This window comes from Pteropus vampyrus, unplaced genomic scaffold, assembly GCF_000151845.1.
Source record: "Pteropus vampyrus isolate Shadow unplaced genomic scaffold, Pvam_2.0 Scaffold548, whole genome shotgun sequence".
NCBI lineage: Eukaryota > Metazoa > Chordata > Mammalia > Chiroptera > Pteropodidae > Pteropus > Pteropus vampyrus.
Genome location: NW_011889329.1, coordinates 76,522 through 96,875, shown reverse-complemented (window position 1 = coordinate 96,875; position 20,354 = coordinate 76,522). Strand labels below are relative to the sequence as shown.

General features: G+C 33.5%; 1 protein-coding gene across 19 annotated transcripts in view; it reads left to right on the top strand.

The window, feature by feature from the left end:
- The window catches only part of FAM122C (family with sequence similarity 122C), a 127,139-nt gene that overhangs the window by 34,378 nt on the left and 72,407 nt on the right, over nucleotides 1-20,354 (top strand). For 7 of the 19 annotated variants that reach the window (XR_002777922.1, XR_002777921.1, XM_023525283.1 and 4 more), the window contains exons 5-10: nucleotides 1,111-1,154; nucleotides 1,258-1,312; nucleotides 2,406-2,495; nucleotides 2,899-2,987; nucleotides 3,596-3,657; nucleotides 6,301-6,397. Coding sequence is in view for 14 of the 19 variants with exons in the window: in XM_023525283.1 (XP_023381051.1) it covers nucleotides 1,111-1,154; nucleotides 1,258-1,312; nucleotides 2,406-2,495; nucleotides 2,899-2,987; nucleotides 3,596-3,657; nucleotides 6,301-6,397 (437 nt within the window). In the remaining 5 variants the exon portion in view is untranslated. Of the gene's footprint in view, nucleotides 1-1,110; nucleotides 1,155-1,257; nucleotides 1,313-2,405; nucleotides 2,496-2,898; nucleotides 2,988-3,595; nucleotides 3,658-6,300; nucleotides 6,467-14,302; nucleotides 14,352-20,354 lie in introns of those variants that run through there. The other 12 variants (XR_002777924.1, XR_002777923.1, XM_023525288.1 and 9 more) reach the window with 6 other exon arrangements.

Here is a 20,354-nt window from a genome sequence, read left to right as displayed (position 1 = left end):
TTGGATGCCTTTTATTTCTCTTTCTTGTCTGATTGCTGTGGTGAAAACTTCCAATACTATGTTGAATAAAAGTGGTGAAAGTGGGCATCCTTGTCTTGTTCCTGATCTTAAGGAAAACACTTTTAGCTTTTCCCCATTAAGTATGGTGTTAGCTGTGGGTTCGTCACATATGGCCTTTATTATGTTAGGATATGTTCCCTTTATCCCTGCTTTGTTGGGAGTTTTTATCATAAATTGATGCTGGATTTTGTCAAACACTATTTCTTGTAATGCATATTTTTCAATGTCAATGACTAGATTTAAATCATGTTCATATCGTCATTTACTTAAGCAAATGCATACCGATACACATTTAGTTTGTGTTGGACTCTGAGTAGTATTTATTAATATCATGGTATTAATGGCAGGAAAAACAGTATATTTTTATGTGAATTCTAAAGAACAAAATAAACAAACAAAACAGAAAGAGACGCATAGTTATAGAGAACAAACTGGTGATTGCCTGATGGGAACGAGGTTGAGGGGCTAGATGAAAAAGGGGAAGGGATTAAGAAGTACAGATTTGCAGTTACAAAATAGTATCGGGTATGTAAAGTACAGCATAGGGAATATAGTCAATAATATTGTAATAACTATGTATGGTGCCAGGTAGGTACTAGACTTATTGGAGGGATCACTTCGTAAATTATATAAATGTCTAACTACTATGCTCTACACGTGAAACTAATATAAAATTATATTGAATGCCAACTGTAATTGAAAAATAAAAAATAAAAACAAATTTTAAAAGTAGTAATTAGCATGAACACAGAAAAAAAGAAAATATAATAATATTTAATATTTGATGTTTTTTTATTTTGAATAAAGAAAAACACAGTTTTTCTTCTAATCAGTTTTTGCATATCTGATGTACTGTAATACATAAGCAATAGATCTTTAGTGTGGTAGGTTCAGCAATGCAAATGAGAGAACCAGACACTTGTTTTGAGAGTCCTTTGTACTCTAGTTCTTCTATAGCCCAGTGAATAATAATAAAGGTGCAGCCAAATGAAATCACATGTAAAACCATAGAAGCTTTATTCAGTTTATTCTCATTTTTTTGCCTTTTAGGAAGAAAGTATGGATTTAATGGATAGAGAAACAATGCATGAATGGTGAGTAGTGTACTTTGAATTGCAATTCTGATTACCTGTATATTCAGTAATATCTTTTCTTTAAGATAAGCAAACTACAGTACTGATGTGTTTTCTTTTATAGGGAGGTACAAACTACAATCCAGATAAGTCATTCTTGGGAAGAATGTTTGAACTTGGTATGGTATTAACACTTTAATTTTGTAGAAAATTTGAAATTTTTACTGATTTGAGTTTTGGTGCTACCTAGTTTTGTTGTAATTTCTAGAAATCTAAGCTCTCATTGGAAACTAAAATTATATATGCTGCATAAGTAATTTTTGATTCCTCTAAAGAAACAGTTTATGATTTACCTATACAAATAACTAACATCGTTTGAAAGTGGGGCTCAAAGTAAATAGTTGTTGATACAGTACCATCAATGTTGTAGACCAGCTTCCTCTCTATCCTAGTGGGCCTTTAAAAAGTTTAGTTGTGCTGGTTAAATTGCTTAGATGACAAAACAATAAATGATTTCACTCTCTTCTACATAATTTATTAACTATATATTATAGTTTGAAACCACAGACATTGGCTTTACTGGGAAAACACTTCATTTTTATGCTTGTAACACATATACTCCCACTAAAATTTTAACAAACAACTTTAAATGTATTTGGAATTTAGCTACATCCCTTGCTAACATTTGTTAATGTCTGTGTACACATTATGATTACTTAGTTGTCATAATATGACAACTAAGTTGAATGTTTAGGGTTCTTTTCCAAGGACATCTTGGATAATAAAACAAGAATTGAGCTGAAATTTGAGTAGAGTAGATTCTGTTTAGTTGTCAATTTCCAGATTTGGAAATTATTAGATAAGGAAATGGGTCATCAGCAGAAACAGTGACATTTTATTTTTCTCTAAGCCCTGATTGCCTTAGATAGGCATCTACCCCTGACTCAGTAGTCCTGAAGAATGAGTAGCTTGGCCTCTGAGCCTTTCACTTTTCATGTTTTGGTGCTAATACAATTTATAGATGCTTTGAATTCCCTTAACTGACAATGATTCTAATTAATTTAGATATTGGTGTGAGCGAATCTGCGAGCGTGTTAGGAGGAAGGGAACATGTACTATATAACTCTACTTGTGTCTTAGAAAAGAGCACATTTTAAAACCCTGAATTATGTAGTCCTGATTTTGTTTATATAACAAAAGCTGTATCCCTAATTATTTGATGGGTAAGCAATTGGTGGTGCTATAATTGTACACTGCTTTCTGCTTATACAGAGTGATAATTTAGAAAAACCATCTTCTCCAAAGAGTATTGATTTAATTCCAGTATCCTCGGCAGCTTCTCCCTTCAGGAGGAATGGAAAGGTAAGAAAGAAGTGCCTAAAAGTCTATGTCCCTTGAAATACTTATGAAACATTAATGTTTCACCAGCCAAATGCTTTGGGGGATATATGTTATTATAGTATATCTGATTCTAAATTATAGTTTCCCCTTCCTTTTTATTTCCTAACCTATTATTTATATGTAACAAAAGTCACCAACAATTATATGATATGATTGATTTTAGTAATTGTTTATAATCCCGTAACCATAATCAAATTATAGAATAGTTCTCACACTCTAAACAATTTTCTCGTGATCTTTTGCACTTGATCTCCCTCCCCACAACCCTGCCCATGCTAGGAAACTACTGCCCATGCTAGGAAACTACTGATCTGTTTTCTGAGAAAAATGGTAGTGTTTAAACCTCTTTTCCAACTTGTTTCAGCAATATTTTTCTCCATCATTAAAAACTTGTGTGAATTGCACCACTTTGCTTCCAAGTCCTATTGCCAATTCTACACAACAATTTACAATGTAAGTTTATATTATATGAAAATATCAAATTGCTTATAAAGTAAGAATTTTAGAAACTTAAAAGAAATTATAGCTCCAGGTTCTATGACAGCCAAAAAAAGTAATGTCTTTTTTAGCTAAATTAAAATGTCATCATTTTGGTTTATCACTTTGTATAGTAAAAAGAATCAAGTGACTAAGAACATGTGAGAATGTGTGAACGTATGAAGAATCAGTACTTCATTAATCCTGTTTGAACATAGTCTTCCTTTGACCAAGCTTGTTGATAAGAATGAGAGCTAACTCTTGAACTTTAAACAACTGTACCTGCTCATTTACCCATGATTCTCACTTGATTCAAGGCAAGTCAAGGCCAGGACTGCAGATCCTTCTAGCTTTTTTCCCTACAACTTGGGGAAATCTTGAATTCTTACAAATTACAAGATAGTTCTGTCCTGTGGAGTTCATATTTTTACCAAGATTTAGAGAAAAAGCAGTAGAATGATATAATGTAGGATACTACACAGTCTCCTTTTAAAATCTATGCCCTTAGATCTGTTATAATAAAATAGTCATGGCTGCTTTTGTTAAAAATGTTTCTTATAATGATTGTGATCATTTTATTTTAGAGGAAATCAAAGTTCCACCAATATTATGAGACCAAGTATCCTTGGATCATTAAAAAGAAAAGGTACTTTTATCTACCAGCAGAAATAAATATAACTTTGAATTGTTTGTATAAAATAACATATGAAATCAAGTGTTATACAAAAATTCATCTTGAAGGATTTACTTATTTAAAATACACTCGATAAGTTTCATTTTACTCAAACCTATATGTAAAACATTCGAAAGCTATAAAGTGCCTTATAAATGTGAATTGAGAAATTTAATTCCAATTTAGCCAGCTGTTAAGATTTTCATTATATAAGTATAATTCACCAAGCTAGCTACCTTAAATATTTTCTGAAATAAGGTGGGGAATAAATGAACAGATAGCGTAAATTGGTCATCAAGTATTCCGCTGAATCTCAAATCCTGCCTTGCCCTGCCACCACACATACATGTTGATATCATATGAATAAGTTGACACAAATTAGATCCACTTAAAACACTAAAAAAATATATGCTAAGGTACATGTTCTTTGATGTTTCACTTCTTTACGTGGTTATTTTTTGGATAAATATATGTAAAATGACCCACATATTCAGTAATAAAAAGGCAATGGATAGAACAGAAGTGTTTTGTTTTGTTTTTTTAAACTCCCAATCCTGGATCCCATTTCTCAACCCTGCCTCACTAAGTTATGTTCTTCCTTTTCTGTTAACACTGCTACTGGCTTAGTTTAAACTTTAACTGTAATAAGGAAGGAAAGTGGATAAATGAAAAAGGAGATTAAACTTTTAAAATGTGTGTGTGAAAAATTCATTAAGATAGGAAAGGAAGAGGAGGAGAAAAAAGAGGAAAAGAAGAGTAAAACTATAGGGAAAGGAATTGAAATGTACTTCAGCATTCCATGTATTTTTAGATTAATTAATGGCAATCTTCCTAACAACATACCTAACTCAGTATGTACTTATTACATTCTAAGACTAAGACTAGATCAATTCTGGAAAATACACTTTTCCAAAGTAAGCACTTTGTTTTATGACAGTGGACCAGTGACCTAAGCTTAGGGACCTTTCGCCTGTGCTGTAAAGTTGGGCTAGTGTTGAAAAAGCATTCAAATATATTAACAGTTGAGGAGTGTTTAGAAAGTTGGGATCATTTAGGTATTTCAAATAAAACATGCTTAAGTTGAAGAGAGTGTTTTATTAAATTAAAATATTCATCCTTTAAGACATTTATTTACACAAAATGTTTTATGACATTGAAAATGTTTGGAATTTTCTTAAAATTTAAGATTTAAAATTTTGTTTTTATGTTTCAGTTTTTGACATAATAGACTTGGTTTCTGCTCAGTGTCTTGGTGGATGAGGCATGTCACAAACAAGCTTCTTGTACCTGGTTTTCACCTGCTCTGGAGGATGACTGCCTCATTTCTTTGAGATGTCCCTAAGAACTCCAAAGCAAATTCTATATATACCACATAGTCTAAATTTTAAGTCAGACACTCCCAAACATATCTTGTACGAATTTGGTCAAAATTCATCTGGTCTTTCATATTCAATAACAGATTAAATAGACATTTTATTTACATATTTTGGAATATGAATATTTATTGGGGAAACAACAAACTATGTCCTATTTGGAGCCAATTAATACAAGTAAAATGTGAGGAAAGATGGTATAGAAAATCAAAAAAAGGTCCTGGTGGGTGGGGATGCAGGGGAACAAAAAAGAATGAGGACTCTATACAGCCAAGGAGAGTATGAAATAAAGGCTAGAGTCTCCAAGCAGATGAATGCTTATTTAATGGGTGTAAGCAGCAGTTACTTCCATTAGGAATAAGCAAGAGCAAATAAGGCTTCAAGTGGGAAGGGAATTCTGAGAAATCTGCAGAAATTGGGCAGCTATAAATATTATTTTACGAGTAATAATGGTTTTAGCAAAGAAAATTTTAATTTTCTTCTGTAATAAATTTGTTTTCATTTGTCTTTAATTAAAACCGAAAAGAAGAGATGAGTTATTTTTCCATAATGGTATAAGTGTAATCTGGCATGAGATAGGATACCTTTTTGCGCTTTATGTGCCACGATTAGAATCCTAAGAAATGTCTGTGGAAACTGTTCCTAGGGATATTTTTTAATGAGTAGATGGCCTTAGTGTTTTATTATTTAAATATATTCCACCCTAGAAGTTACGGGCTTGCACATCAGTTTTTCTCACATCCTAACACGATTATCACATGAATGTGTAACATTGTACAGATTTTAACATGTACTCAATGTGAAGGTTATAGCAATGCAGTTTTTTATTTTGTTAATTGTATGCTATACATAATTGATCTATTTGTATTTAGTTCATTGTATATGTTTAGCAAAATAAAGATAGCAATGACCTAAAGGTTTAACATAGCTATATAAAATCATGTTTTAGAATTTAGTGAATAATATGAGAAAATTATAATTATTTTAAAAATTAGATTATATATTGGTATTATATACAGCACAAATCTAATTTTGTTTAAAAACAGTTATGTATATACACACATATTCAGGAATTACTGAAAAGTGTTCATCTCTAGATAATAGTGATGTAAAATTCTTTTCCTTTGTGTTTTTCTATATTTTATAAATTAATCGCAATGAACAATTTTACTTTTGCAATCAAAAACATAATAAACATGTTAGATGAAACATATCTACCTTGATCTGCTTTTTTTTGTCATAGGTGAAATGGCATTTGAAGATCAGCCAAAGAGATTTTTTCAAGGCAAAACCAACGTGTTTTCTTCCGATACTACCGAACTGTCTGACATGAATGTGGGGTAGGTCTCTTGACATGAGGTTTTAAAAATGTATTGGCCACCATTTTTCATTTATTTTTTAAGTCTACTTTGGCCATTGTATATATTCAGAAGTATGGTATATTATTAAATATTTTGAGAAGTTATAAAAATAATATCCCAAATGGATACTATTAACTTTAGTTCTTCTCCCTAACATTTATGGGTAACATTTATATACGGTGGATACATTTTTAGAAGTGAGGTTTTGGCATTAGATTAAGAGGTATTAGAGAAATACATAAAAATGCAAGCTTGGTAAAAAAGTCATCTTCCCATCTTTTCTACTTTGGATTTTTGTGTGCTTTGTTAGGCTGAGCATGTTACTGAAAAGTGCCAAGAAAGCATGTTTTAACAATCAAAATGAGAAATATAGTGAATGGATTTTTATTTGTTGTTACTGTTGGTTTGTTTTACTGCTCTCGTGAAACTGTTCTTGTAACTAGTTGCTAATTCTTGGCTTCACATATTTTGTGTTCATTTGTAGACAAAGCAGAGTGCACAGAGATCTCGAGTTCTGTTATCAATAAGTGGCATTTTTTTTCTCCTAGTCCATTGTCTCTTTAGATGCTCTCGATGGAAACAACAGCAGTACAGGATCTCCTTATAATTCATTGGCTAAAATCAGCACTGTCACAAATTCTCCTGTGTCCCCCACTGATTCTGGTTCTCTGCTTATTATAGTAGATGAACCTTCAACTAAGTGATTTACCCATCCCAAGACTTTCTCACCAATGGAGAAACACACATGGGCTCATTTGCATGCTCACACTCTCTGTCTCTCTGTTTCTTTGTCTCTCTCTCTGTCTGTCTCTGTCTGTCTCTCTTTCTCACACACACACATACACACACAAGTTGGAGCAGTAACAGAATTGTATGGTATAGTTTAGACTATTTCTTATTTATCTTGTTTTCCTAAAATTCTGTTCATTTATAGAACTTGCATGTCTAATTTCTTTGTATGCCCTTAAAATTAATGTAGTAACATTTTCAAAGATGTTTGCCAAATAAGAACTATGTTGATGATACAATCATATATCTTCAAGCTGCTAATATATAGAAACATGCTGCACCTTGAATTTAAAAAAGTCAATTGAAATTTCTATTTATTTATGTGAATAAATAAGTAAATAAAATTCATAGGTTCTGATGGAATATAATTGTTCCATTAATTAACAGATAAAATGATTTTTGAAGATTATATACTGAATGACTATGCTAGTTTTTAATGACTTTTTCAGTAATTGTTAGTTTCTACTTGGTAAGGAAAAATCACCTATCAAAAGCAGTTTTTAAAACTAAGCTAGTTATACCATACTGATCCAAGGATTGCCTATTTTACATGAGTCCTTGGATGTTTAATTTGTTGGGAAAAAAATAGGCAGGGGAAGCAAGATAAATGAAAGCTAATTGAATAGCAAGAAAATAATATGTAGTTGAGACTTCACCCAATTCGTTAACCTGATTATCCCTGATCAATTTTGTATTCTAATTAAGTGTGGAAAAATGATATTGATAAATTTTGATCTTTTACATTGCTATGAATTACCTTTTATGATCATGACTACTGATTTGATTAAACATCAAATTAATATGTTAGGGCTTTTCTACAAGAATTATGTACTTCCAATCGTTTCCTAAGGGCTATAAATGTTTGTTTAAACCCATTTTTTGTTTGAGAGTCTTAAGGGTTTTTTTTATAGGAAAAATCATGTGTTGAAAAATTTTAATCTAAAGTAAGTGCTTTAAGTAATTGAAGGTAGTATTAGCATTTTGAAAAATACAAATCTTTCCTCATGAAAAAAAGTTGATATTTGGTTTGAATTTCCTCACTTAATGAAATAAGAATGGTTATTCAAAATATATAAAAAGTTTTTCCTTGTCATTAGAAATAATCATCATGATGGAAATCTGATGTACATATGCCCCACATGGGGAAAAGTCTGTGGTGCCAGAATTTTTTGACAATGGCCCTGATGGAATTGATCGAAATGGATATACATGTAGGGAAAAAATCTATTCACCTATGAATAAATGAAACTGCATTTTTATGAGATGATTGGGATCATGATGGTCTTCTAAAATTGGGACAGGATTCTACTTAGCTAAGGACAAGTGAACTCTCAGAATTGCCTTTGTTACTCAGGTTCTTTACTTGCTGGACCTTTAGTGGGCCAATTGTGAACATATAAGGGGGACGTCATGGAATAAGATGTGATTGAAATGATGTTCCTTGCTGTAATTGTAGATCACTGACAGATAAAAAGTCCTCATGCATTATTGACACTTAGCAAAAAAAAAAAAAGTTTTGCAATGGAAGTGAGACTACTACTTAGTTATATAAGGAACTTTTATCAATAAATCTTGGTAATCTTGACTATCTCAATATACTTTTCTCAACGCAGACAATTTCTTTCTCTTGATTCAGTTAGTTTTAGTTGTACTCTAGGATGCTACCACTCACTATAATATTCTCATATCAAGGATTTTCCATTCTTTTGCCTTTTGAGCTTGTGTATTGGGAGGATTCATTTCTTAAATGACTTTCCATTTATTGATTTTCCAGACAAAAGTAATTCTTTTACATGATACTTTGTGGTTGATTTTTCAAAATTATGGTTAAGACTATATTTTGTCATTCTAAACACGGAATTCATAGTGAAGTACCTAGGGCTACCATAACAAAGTACTACAAACTGGTAGCCTAAAACAATAAAAATGGTTTTTCTCACAGTTCTGGAGGCTAAAAGTCTAAGATCAAGGTATTAGCAGAGTAGGTTCCTTCTGGAGGCTCTGAGTGAGAATCTATTAATGTCTCTCTCTTAGCCTCTGGTGGTTGCTGGAAATCCTTGCCTTGCTGATGTACCACTCCAGTCTCTGTCTTCGTCATCACATGGGGTTCTCCCTGTGTCTCTCTGTGTTTTCACATGGCCTTCTTATAAAGACACTGGTGATTGAATTTAGGGCCCACCCTAATCCAATATGACTTCATCTTAACTTCATTACATCTGCAAACACCCTATTTCCAGATAAGGTCACATTCCTAGTACTGGGGGTTAGGACTCCAATATTATCATTTTGAGGACACAGTTCAACCTACAACAGGATAATGTTAGAATTTTTATTTTGCTTTTTTCGTTTTTCTCAAATTAGTTTTTCAAATCATCAATCTTATAATCTATCTTAAAAATGTGAGAAAAAGAGGTAACCATGTTATACATAAGTATTAGCATGTCTTATATATTATAAATATATAAATATTCCTATTTATAAATATATATGTTTCTATGTGTACATGTATGCTACTTTTCACATTGTCAATGAAAGGATAAATGAAAGAAGAAATATGTTTTTCAAATACTTTAAAGTGTTATTTTTAAGCCTTAAATATGTGTTCGTGTTCAATCAAGTATTCCTCTTTTACTTATAACCTTACAAAAGAGCAACACTCCAAATTCATTCTAACATGAAAACTCATTGTAGTAATATAGAGTCTCATACCAGGGAAAAAATATGGTTCTTAAATTTTATAATGATTAAATCAACCAATTAAGCTTGTAATTTCAAGTATATTCAATACGTATTTAATGAATACTTTCTGTGTACAGGAAACTACACTTAAAATTGTATGACATATGAAGATGAATGAGATATCATCTCTATCTTCAAGCAGGATAAAATAAGTGCAAAGATAATAACAATACAGGGCAATCTAAGATAATATGACTGTAGATACACACATGAAAGGACCTGTGTGCTATAAAAGTAGGAGAGAAAGACTATTGGAATCGTAGAATCTTAGAACTTACAGGATTTTAGAAGTCTTTTAATCTACCTCTCAATGCAAGAATCCTTTTAAGAATTCCAGACAGATTATCTTTTAGCCTTAGTTTGAAATCTTATAGTAATGAACTGATTCCCTCACACAACAGTTTCTTCTATTGTTGGACAAATCTATTAGAAAGCTCTTACATTAAAAAGGGAAGATAGGGTTAGAATTTGTATCTAGATGGTCTGTTTCACTATATCTTAAGAATTAAGGCAAATCAAATAAGCTATTAAAAGCCCATGAGTTAAGATTCTAATTCTTTATTAATCTTCAACCTTGCTTCTTGAATTATTAGTACTCTCACTATAAGATATATTTAATCTCTCCTAAATTAATTTTTAAAATTCACCTAGAAGCAACTATCTATAAATATCCATGATGAAATGCATGTATGGTACTTTGTATATCTATGAAAAAAAAACTAATTACAGTTTTCCCGAAGTGTTTTTAAATATTTTAGATCTTAAAAGTTGAGCTTGAAAAGTCTATCATATAGGTAGACTTCGCCGTCAAATAGTTGAAATTGTGCATTTAGAAAAGGCCAGAGAACAATAAGTACTATGACAGAAAGATAGTTTTATTTCCCTTAAATTCCATGATATCTTACAGATTTCTTAAAATGGTTCTTAACTCAAGAGTAAAAAGATTGATCTTCACAAATGCCTATAATAAATAGGTGGAGAGAGTCATTTATCATATAGGAATCTTGGAAACTTGCTCAACTTTCTTAACAGTGGGAGACTTAATGACCATGATCTCTCAATGGAAATGCATTAAATTAAGACAATTAGTAACTGAATCCTATAAATTCAACAGTAAGTTAGATGTATGAAATTAGAGATCTCTGGCATTACTGACAGCAAAGTAAATTGGTAGCATAATTGTTCATGTCAACCTTTAGGGGAGTGGCCAGACTACATTATTAGTACGAGAGACTTGATTTGTAGCTGCAGCTTTGTCACTAGCTCTGTATGACTTTGGGCAGGTCACGTCTCTCTGGGCTTCTGATTTCCAGATATTTATAAGGTCCCTTCTGTCTCTTAAATTTTATTGATTCTATAAAAATATTTGCCTTCATCTTTGATACCATGACAGTGAAAGTCATGATGGTATTAAACTTCAGAAGGCTCTAAGAAAATATTTAGGAAATTAGAGAGCTTTATACCTCATATTTTTATTCTTTCTGCCAACAAGAAACTTATTTTGTTCAGCCTCATCAGTAGTTTCCTCTCTTCTATGAATTATGCATGCTTAATGATGAAATGTGGAAAGCTAATTTCCCCTGGTTTCTTGTTTTGTGTGGATAAATGATCCTCTCAGGATTTCCATATTAATAACAAGTTCCACTGACAAAGCACTCACCATAAAATTTTCTTTCTACTGTAACTACAGCTTGAGACAAAACGAAATAAAGATATACTTGGTATGTTCGTTTCAGAGATGTGAAGGAGAGAGGGCCAAAAGCTATATCAACTATAAAAACTGTCCCAAAACACATTTGGAAATACTTGACTAGTACTAAAAAGCAGACAACCAGCAAAATAGCTTTTTATTTATCCTCGATAATTATCACATGGCTATAAGAAAAATCCTCTAACTTCAGTTTAGTTGATTTCTTGGCATGGCTCTTGTCCTTGGTAATTCTCCATTGAACACAAAGGGAAAAAGGACACATTTGAAAGTCACAAACAGCTGGTTTATGATTTTGTGCTGAAGAAGGAAATACTTTGAAATTACATTATCCAGCAGAAGAACCTAATTATACTTTCCATTTCTAGTCTCCCTCTTCTGAGAGGATGGGTTTAGATTGTTTCCTTAACTAGACTTATATTAAACTCTGCAGTGGTTTACATCAAGTCCTGTTCTTAGATAATCTTTTCATAAGTGTGAGGTCTTTGTAAAGGAAGGTGCTGAGGCTAGGATGTTGGGGCCGTCAAGGGATGTTCACTGAAACTCCCTTAAACTTGATTTGGAATACATTCTAGTGCCACATGGATTAGCAGAGATTTAATTTTTTTTTCTATATGCAAGGCTATTGAGAGTGTGGGCACAATGGTATTTGAATTTACTGTAGTAGATTCCTAGTGTGCTTTCTGGAGGAAATTTGGTGGTATATATCAGCCTTCAAAATGTGCATATCTTTCAATATAGCAACTCTTCCAGGAATTTTTCTTAAGGGAAAATATGAGATAGGTTGAAAAGGATATTTGCTGTAATGTTATTTCTAATTGTGAAAAGCTAATGTTTTCAACAAATAATACTAGGGCAATTAAATATCCCCATGCAAATAATGAAATTGGACTCCTACCTCCCACCATATACAAGAATTAAGTCAAAATGGATCAATGACCTAAATATCAAGAGCTAAAACCATTAAACTCTCAGGAAGAAAAAAGGGTAAATCTTTATGATCTTGGATTTGGCAGTGGATTCTTAGATATAGCATGAAAAGAATGAACAACAAAAGAAACACTGATAAATTGGACTTTATCAAAATTAAGAACTTTTGTGCATCAAAAGACATTAACAAGACAGTGAAAAGACAGTCTATAAAATGAGAAAAATATTTGTAAATCATAACTGACAACTGATAAAGGTTTAAACCAGAATATATAATGAACTCCTGTAACTCAGCAACAAAAAGATAACCCAATTAAAATATAGGTAAAGGACTTTATGAATAGACATTTCTCTAAAGAAGATATACAAATGGCCAAGAAGTTCATGAAAAGATGTTCAATATCATTAGTCATTAGGGAAATGCAAATCAAAACCAAATCAAAAGAGATATTGCTTTGTACTCACTAGGATGGCTATAATCAAAAAGATAGATAATAACAAATATTGGTGAGGATATGGAGAAATAAGACTCTCATACATTACTGGTTGGGATGTAAAATGATACAACGACTGTGGAAAACAGTTTGGCAGTCCCTCAAAATATTAAACAGAATTTTCATGTGATCCAACAATTCCACTCCTTGGAAACAAGGACTCAGAGACTGGTATGTCAGTGTTTCTTGCTGCATTGTTCACAACAGCCAAAAGTGGAAACTATCCAAGTATCCATCACCAGATAAATGGATAAAAGTATGGTATAACCATATAATGGAATATTATTTAGCTATGAAAAGGAATGAAGTTCTGATACATGATACAACATGATGAACCTTGAAAATATATACTAAATGAAAAAGGCAGATACAAAGGGACACATACCGTTTGACTCCACTTATATGAGATATTTAGAATAGAAAAATTTATAGAGACAGAAAGTAGATTACAGGTTACCAGGGTCTGGTAGAAAGAGGAAGGAGTTCTAGAGTTTCTTTGTGGAATGATGAAAACGTTTTGGAAATAGATCATTGGAATGGTTGTGTAACATTGTGAATACAATCAATGCCATTGGATTATATACTTAAAATGGCTAAAATGCAAGTTTTATGTAAAAAAAAAAAACAAAACTAGTATCTAACACTAAAGGATCAAGTAAGGAAACATTTATCAGGGTGTTTTATAAAATGTGAAAAGTAAGTGTCCTGAAGAATTAAAGAAGGGGGAAGTCCCAGGCAGTCTATGGTCAAATAAGTTTGGGAAACCCAGTTAAACTTTTTTCTTTAACTTTGTGAAAGCCAAAGAAAGGGAATATAGTATGAAACATTTTAAAACAGTTTAACCTAAGTTCTGTTTTTTGAGGATCATCTTATGGGATTGCTGTTATGTAGAATACCCTTTGAGAAATATTGAGTTAAACAAATTACAGTACATTCATTCCATGGAAATCTCTGCCCCTATTAAGAATGATGACACGGTCATATATCCCTGGACATTAAACATCCTTCCATGTCAAGTGATAGACTGTTAAAAAAAAAAAAACAGTGTTATTAATGGAATCTCATTTCGGTTTTTAAAAAGTATTTGCATATATTTTATATGGATAAATAACAGAAAAAAATATCTGTAAAGCTATATATCAAAATGTTTTAAGTCTCTGGGAGGTGAGAAGATGAATGATTTTGTTTTCATTTGCTTTTCCCTTTGCTTCTCTGTGTTTTCAGGTTTTTCCACATGGAATATCTGTTACTTGTATAATACACAAATAATAGAAGTCAAAATAAATATGTTTTAGAAACATAATGTGTGAGAGAATCAGGACTATCTTACCTCTATTGGACTGTTCACTTCTTTTTGAACTTTCACTGAAGGAGAATCAGAGTCTTTCGACTACTAGAAAGTTCTATTCATTCAAAAATTCTTCCTGATATTGAACTAAAATCCACCTTCTATCCTTTGCTCCTAATCTGTCATAGGGAATGCCACAAAATAAGCAAAATCCATCTCCTCTCCCATAGATATAAACTTTCAGATATTTGGCAATAGCTACCATGTCCCCACAAATCTTTCTTCCTCTAGATTTCCATTCGAGGCTTTTTTCTATGAGATGGTTTCCAGACCTTATTATGATCTTGGCCATTGGCCTCTGAACATTTTCTAGTTTGTCAATATCCTTCAAGTGTGGCACCCAGAAATGACCACAACACTCCACACTGATTATCAGTTCCTTAAAAAAAAAAGTCATATTATTAGATTCCTCTGATTAAAAAAGTAATTTCAGAATACTTCCCAGTTCAGTGTGACTATACTCTGAATCTTATCCTAAGATTATATATGAGAGATTCTCAATTATATATTTCCCCCATCTTTTAATTTCGAAAGCTATATAGGTGAATAAAATATTCCAGAGCAGTTCCTCATCCAATCTCCTGTGTTTATTAAAATTTCAGTAGAACTTGTTACCAAACACTTAAAGAATGAGAGAGCTTCAATTTTGATGGGGAAGGCAAGGGATTCTCTGAAGTCTGTCCAAGGATTCTGAAGACCTTCTTGTCCTTTACCACTTTATAATTTTAGTCCAAGTCATTGGTACCACTTTTTAGACAAAGTCAAGCTGTATCCAAACTAATTGGCCTCTCTATTGCAAGGCACTTCACAATATGATGGTGATCAGCTGGGTTTCATGGTGATGTAGAATATAATTTCTTGTCCTTGATCTGATCCCAGTTCTCCTAATAAGTCCTTTGTCTTTTATTCTTTTTGCCACTCCTCCCACATGGTAGGCACTATTTTAAAAAGCTTGGTAAACTGTGTATACCGGCTCCATTATAGCATCAAACCCAGTGACTTCTACCATGCATATATGCCTCTGTGCTTAGTTTTTAAGAGAGTAGTTTTCTGATTGTAGGGACCGCATCTTGGTACACCGTTTACACAGGATACTTAATACTTATACTTGCTAAGCAGAAATAACTTTAAATCTTCAACTTTTGAAGAGTTTTCTACTTATGCTAGTTTTTAAATCAACTTTATTGAGATATAATTTACATATTTATTATAAATGGCACCCATTTTGAGCTTGCAATCAAGATATAGACTGTTTCCATTACCACAGAAAATGTCCTCTGCTTCTTTGTAGTTAATCTTTGTCCACCCCTACTGCTGGCTCCAGGTTACACTGATCTCCTTTTCTTCATCACTATTGATTAAATTTCTCTTTTATAGAATTTCACATATATCATCATACAATATGTACTCTTGTATCTGGTTGCTTTTGCTTAGAATGTCCTTGAGATCCATCTATGCTGCTTCCTGCATCAGTAGTTCATTACTTTTTATTGCTGAGCTGTATTTCATTGTCTGTATATTGCACAATTGTTTATCCATTCACCTGTTATTGGACATTTGGGTTTACAGCTGGGGGCTATTATTAATAAAGCTGCTATGAATATGTCTGTTTAAGCTTTTGTGCAGACATATGTTTTCATTTTTCTTGAATAAATACCTAGTAGAATTGCTATATTATATGGTAAGTACATGTTTAACTTTATAAGAAATTTCCAGCCTGTTTTCTAAAGTGATTTTACCATTTTATATTCCCACTAGCAATGCATATTCATTTATATAGTTCACATATATAGTTCATTTAAACAATGTTTTGATTTTGAGATCCTAATTTTCAAAAGGATTTGTATTAAATGTAGCTTGAGATAAGAAAGCCATCAATGAGGATGAGGAAATATGTTTAAATGTGTTTTTTTTTATCAAAAATGTTCATTAGATTATATTTGTTTTCAAAGAATTGACTTTTTATATCTTGGGTTTTGGTATTTGGTCAAATGCAATTATTCATTACTGTTTAAAATGATTGGATAAAGTGCATACTTCCTTCAAAAGATAATCCTATTTGAGAAAATAAACTGACCTGACTTTTTCCAGAGGCTCCTAAAATTCTTAGAAATAGCTTCATATGACTTCTCATTTCTTTTAGTTAATTTCAAGATAAACTCATAGATAAATCATACTCAGTTAAAGAAAAGCTATATGTATGTGCTCTCCCAAACTCCCTCACTTACTGGCAGGAGAAGAGTCTGACTTCATTCATACATATTTGTCAGTGTCCTGTTGGTTAGATGTTGTGGGTACCTGGAAAGTTTTGAAGCATGGTATTAGTCTTTGGATCTTGGTGACGAGAAAGAAATTTTAAAAAACAAAACGGTGCATGTACTTGGTCTATTTCACCATACCCAAGATCCAAGAGTTTATAGAGCACATGTTACCAAGCAACAAGCTTTGCTAATGTCACTTTACCAAATGAGAACTCCAGTGTAAATGCCAGCGTGTCTGAGTCTGGGACACTTCAAATGTCGGGCATGAGAAGGAAGCCATTTGTGTACTAGAAAATGTGGTGTCACATTCACCAGGCTATTAACTAAAGGATTCTGATGTCTGCTTTCCTTGGGGTAGTAGGCTCACATTTGGGAATTTCTATCCCATCATAGATGGTCTGCACCAAATATTCAATACTGTTTTCCTCTGTAACATAGGACTCACGTAACATATCACATTGTGGGCTATGTGAGATCATTAGGCAATGCCTGCTCTGCACCAGACACACTGGCACTTACACTAGATATTTTTGTTTCCATGAGAACCTTTTCTTATTCTCCAATTTTCTCTAAGCCATTAAAATATCATTATTTACTTTATACAGGGTTCATCTTCCCTTTATAACTCAAATATCTGAAGACTGCACCGGTACTCACATTCCAGGGTTACTACATTATATTGAACTTTTCTTGATTGTAAGCCTTTCAAGGAACCTGGGTTCCTCTGTGTGACTTGTGTAATTCTCATTATTCAATGGTTACTGAAACCAGGGAAAGACATATCTCTGGTTCAAATTCTTTGATTAAGTGGTTCAAAGTCCCATATCATTTCCTGTGAATAAAAATGGCTTTTTTTAAAAAAACAAAGCATACTTCTCATGAAGTTGAATAGCAGTAGTATGCTTTGAGAGACTAAACAGGTTAACAGAACCTAGGCACTGTCTCGCGACTGATGTATTATTTGTTGTATTTATATTCTGCTTCTTTCCTCAAAGAACTTGAATTAGAGATAACTGAAGTTGAAGTTTGTCTTTCGTTTCTTCACACCTTGCTTTCTGCTGCCTCTTTTCCTCTAGCTGCCCAAGTGCCAGCCCTCCCTTCCCCCACTAAAATCTGCCCAGGTCTGCTCTTTTCCAAAAGGATCCAGGGCTGGTGCTCCAAAGGTACATTTTCTTTCCCTCTTCTAATCAAATCTCCCATCCTAGCAAGTCTAAAATCAATTTGAACATTCTGATTAAAGGTCTTCATAGGAAAATTAAAGTGACAAATAAATTTAACTCTGGGGGGTATTTTATTTTAAAGCAACAATTTAGTTCTAATCTCAGTTGTCGGAATTTGGGGCGGTAGTGGTCGGAGGATGATGTAGCTGGGAGCTTCTGTCTCCTTTCTGTCCCCCAAGAAGGACATGAAGTGGGTAGAAGCCATGGGCCTTTCTCTCCTATGTCCCCATTATTGTCCACATTTATTTAGGAGGAAACAGAGCCTTGGGAAAGTTAACCACTTGCTCAAGTTTCCTACTAAAAAAGGGGAACAATACATAGAGTTATAGTGAAGATAAAATTATCTGCTGCATTTAAAATGCTAAGCTACCTGAGACAAATAAGCACACAATTTTAAAAGTGTTGTTTTTCTTATTTACAAACTGATTGCTGAAAGGAAAAGAAGAGGCCAGTTATAGGTATCCTCAAGTCTCCCTTCAAAGACCTTCATGGTATGCGATACTGAGTTTCCATTTATACAGGTGTTATAAAGCTTCCCTTAAAATAAGTTTAAGTAGAGTGACGTCAGAAACATAGTGGAGTGAGAGATGTCCCCAGACTTCTCCCTTTGAAACAACGATGAGCTGAACATCTAAAACTCAACAAAACACCCAAACTGCACACCAGCACGTCTGAGCGTGGGATCTGCGCCTAAGAGCCACCACAGGTCAGAACCTTGGGTGTCAGGCGGTGGACTGAGAGAAATAAAGAAGCTGCCTCTCCAGCCACCAGAGCTCCATGCAGGAGGAGGGGGAGGGGAGAAGGAGCGGCGAGTTCCCTGAACAGTTCTGCTTGGGAAAGCTGTGAGCTCTCTGCTGCCGGCCAGGGCAGGGCCCAGTCATCAGGGCAGAAGGCAGAGAAGCGGGATGGCAGAAAAACAACAGCTGATTTTTACTGGCCCTGGTTGCAAAACCGAGACAGAGCCACAACCCTCATCCCCAAAACTAGAGGGCCCCTCCCCCCACACCCTCCAAGACCGAACACGGAGGAACCCTAGGGGAATCTGAGCAAACGCTACCGAAACTATCGCTAACACCGACAGGAACTGAAACTGAGGGTAGCAAGCATGATTAAATGCAAGAAATTTAAAAAGCGTTATTAAGACTTTATATAAAGCAGGGATCCAAGAAGCTTAGACGCCACCTACTGGAAACCAGAAGAAAAGCACCTTCTTTGCAGCAGGCTAAACAGAGACCTTTATATAAGATATCTTCTTTCTGGAAAAACAGCGGAATACACTTCCATTAATGCCCAGGCTCAGAAATAGTCCATTAAACACCATGAATAACCAAGGTGACAAGACATCTCAGAAATAAAGAGAAAAGCTGAAAAACATAGAAATATGCGACTTAAATGACAGAGAATTCGGGATGGTACTTCTGGAAAAACTCAGTGAAATCCAAAACGACTCAAATCAACAATTTCAGGAAGTGAGAAAACAACTAGATGAGCAGAGCAGGGAGATTGAAACCCTCAAAAGGAACCAAATAGCACTTCTGGAGATGAAGAACACACTGCAAAAGTTGAAAAATGAAATAGCAAATGGGAAATAGGGTCGACCAAATGGAGGAAAGGAACAGCGATATCGAAGACAGAAATCTTCAGGAGACACATCTCAGTTCCAAAGACAAATATAGACTCAAAGTGAAAGGGTGGAAAATGATATTTCATGCAAATGGCATTCAGAGAAAAGTGGGAGTAGCGGTACTAATATCAGATAAATAGACTTCAAAATAAAAATGTAAAGAAAGATACTGAGGGACACTTCATAATGATAAAGGGAATCATACAGCAAGAAATCATAACACATATTAATATCTATGCTTCCAATCAGGGAGCCCCGAAATATATAAAGCATTACTAACAGAGCTAAAGGGAGAAACAGACCACAACGCTATTGTATAGTAGGGGATCTAAATACCCACTGTCAGATAGGGACAGATCATCTAAACAGAAAATCAATAAAGGAATAACATCCTTAAATGACACATTACAACAACAGGACATAATTGACATTTACAGAGCCTTTCATACCAAAACAGCTACTTATACATTCTTCTCTAGTGCACGCAGAACATTCTCAAGGATTGACCATATACTGGGACACAGATATCGCTTCAAAATATAAGAGGGTTGAAATCATACCAACCATATTCTCTGGTTATAATCCTTTGAAGCTGGAGATCAATTGTAAAAAGAAAGGGGGAAGAACCACAAATATATAGAGATTAAGCAACATGCTACTAAAGAATGACTGGATCAAAAAAGAAATAAAAAGAGATCAAGAGATACATAGAAATGAATGATAATGACAGTATGACATATCAAAACTTTAAGGATACAACATGGCAAAAGCAGTCATTAGAAGAAAGTTCATACCATTACAGGCCTATCTCCAAAAACAAGAA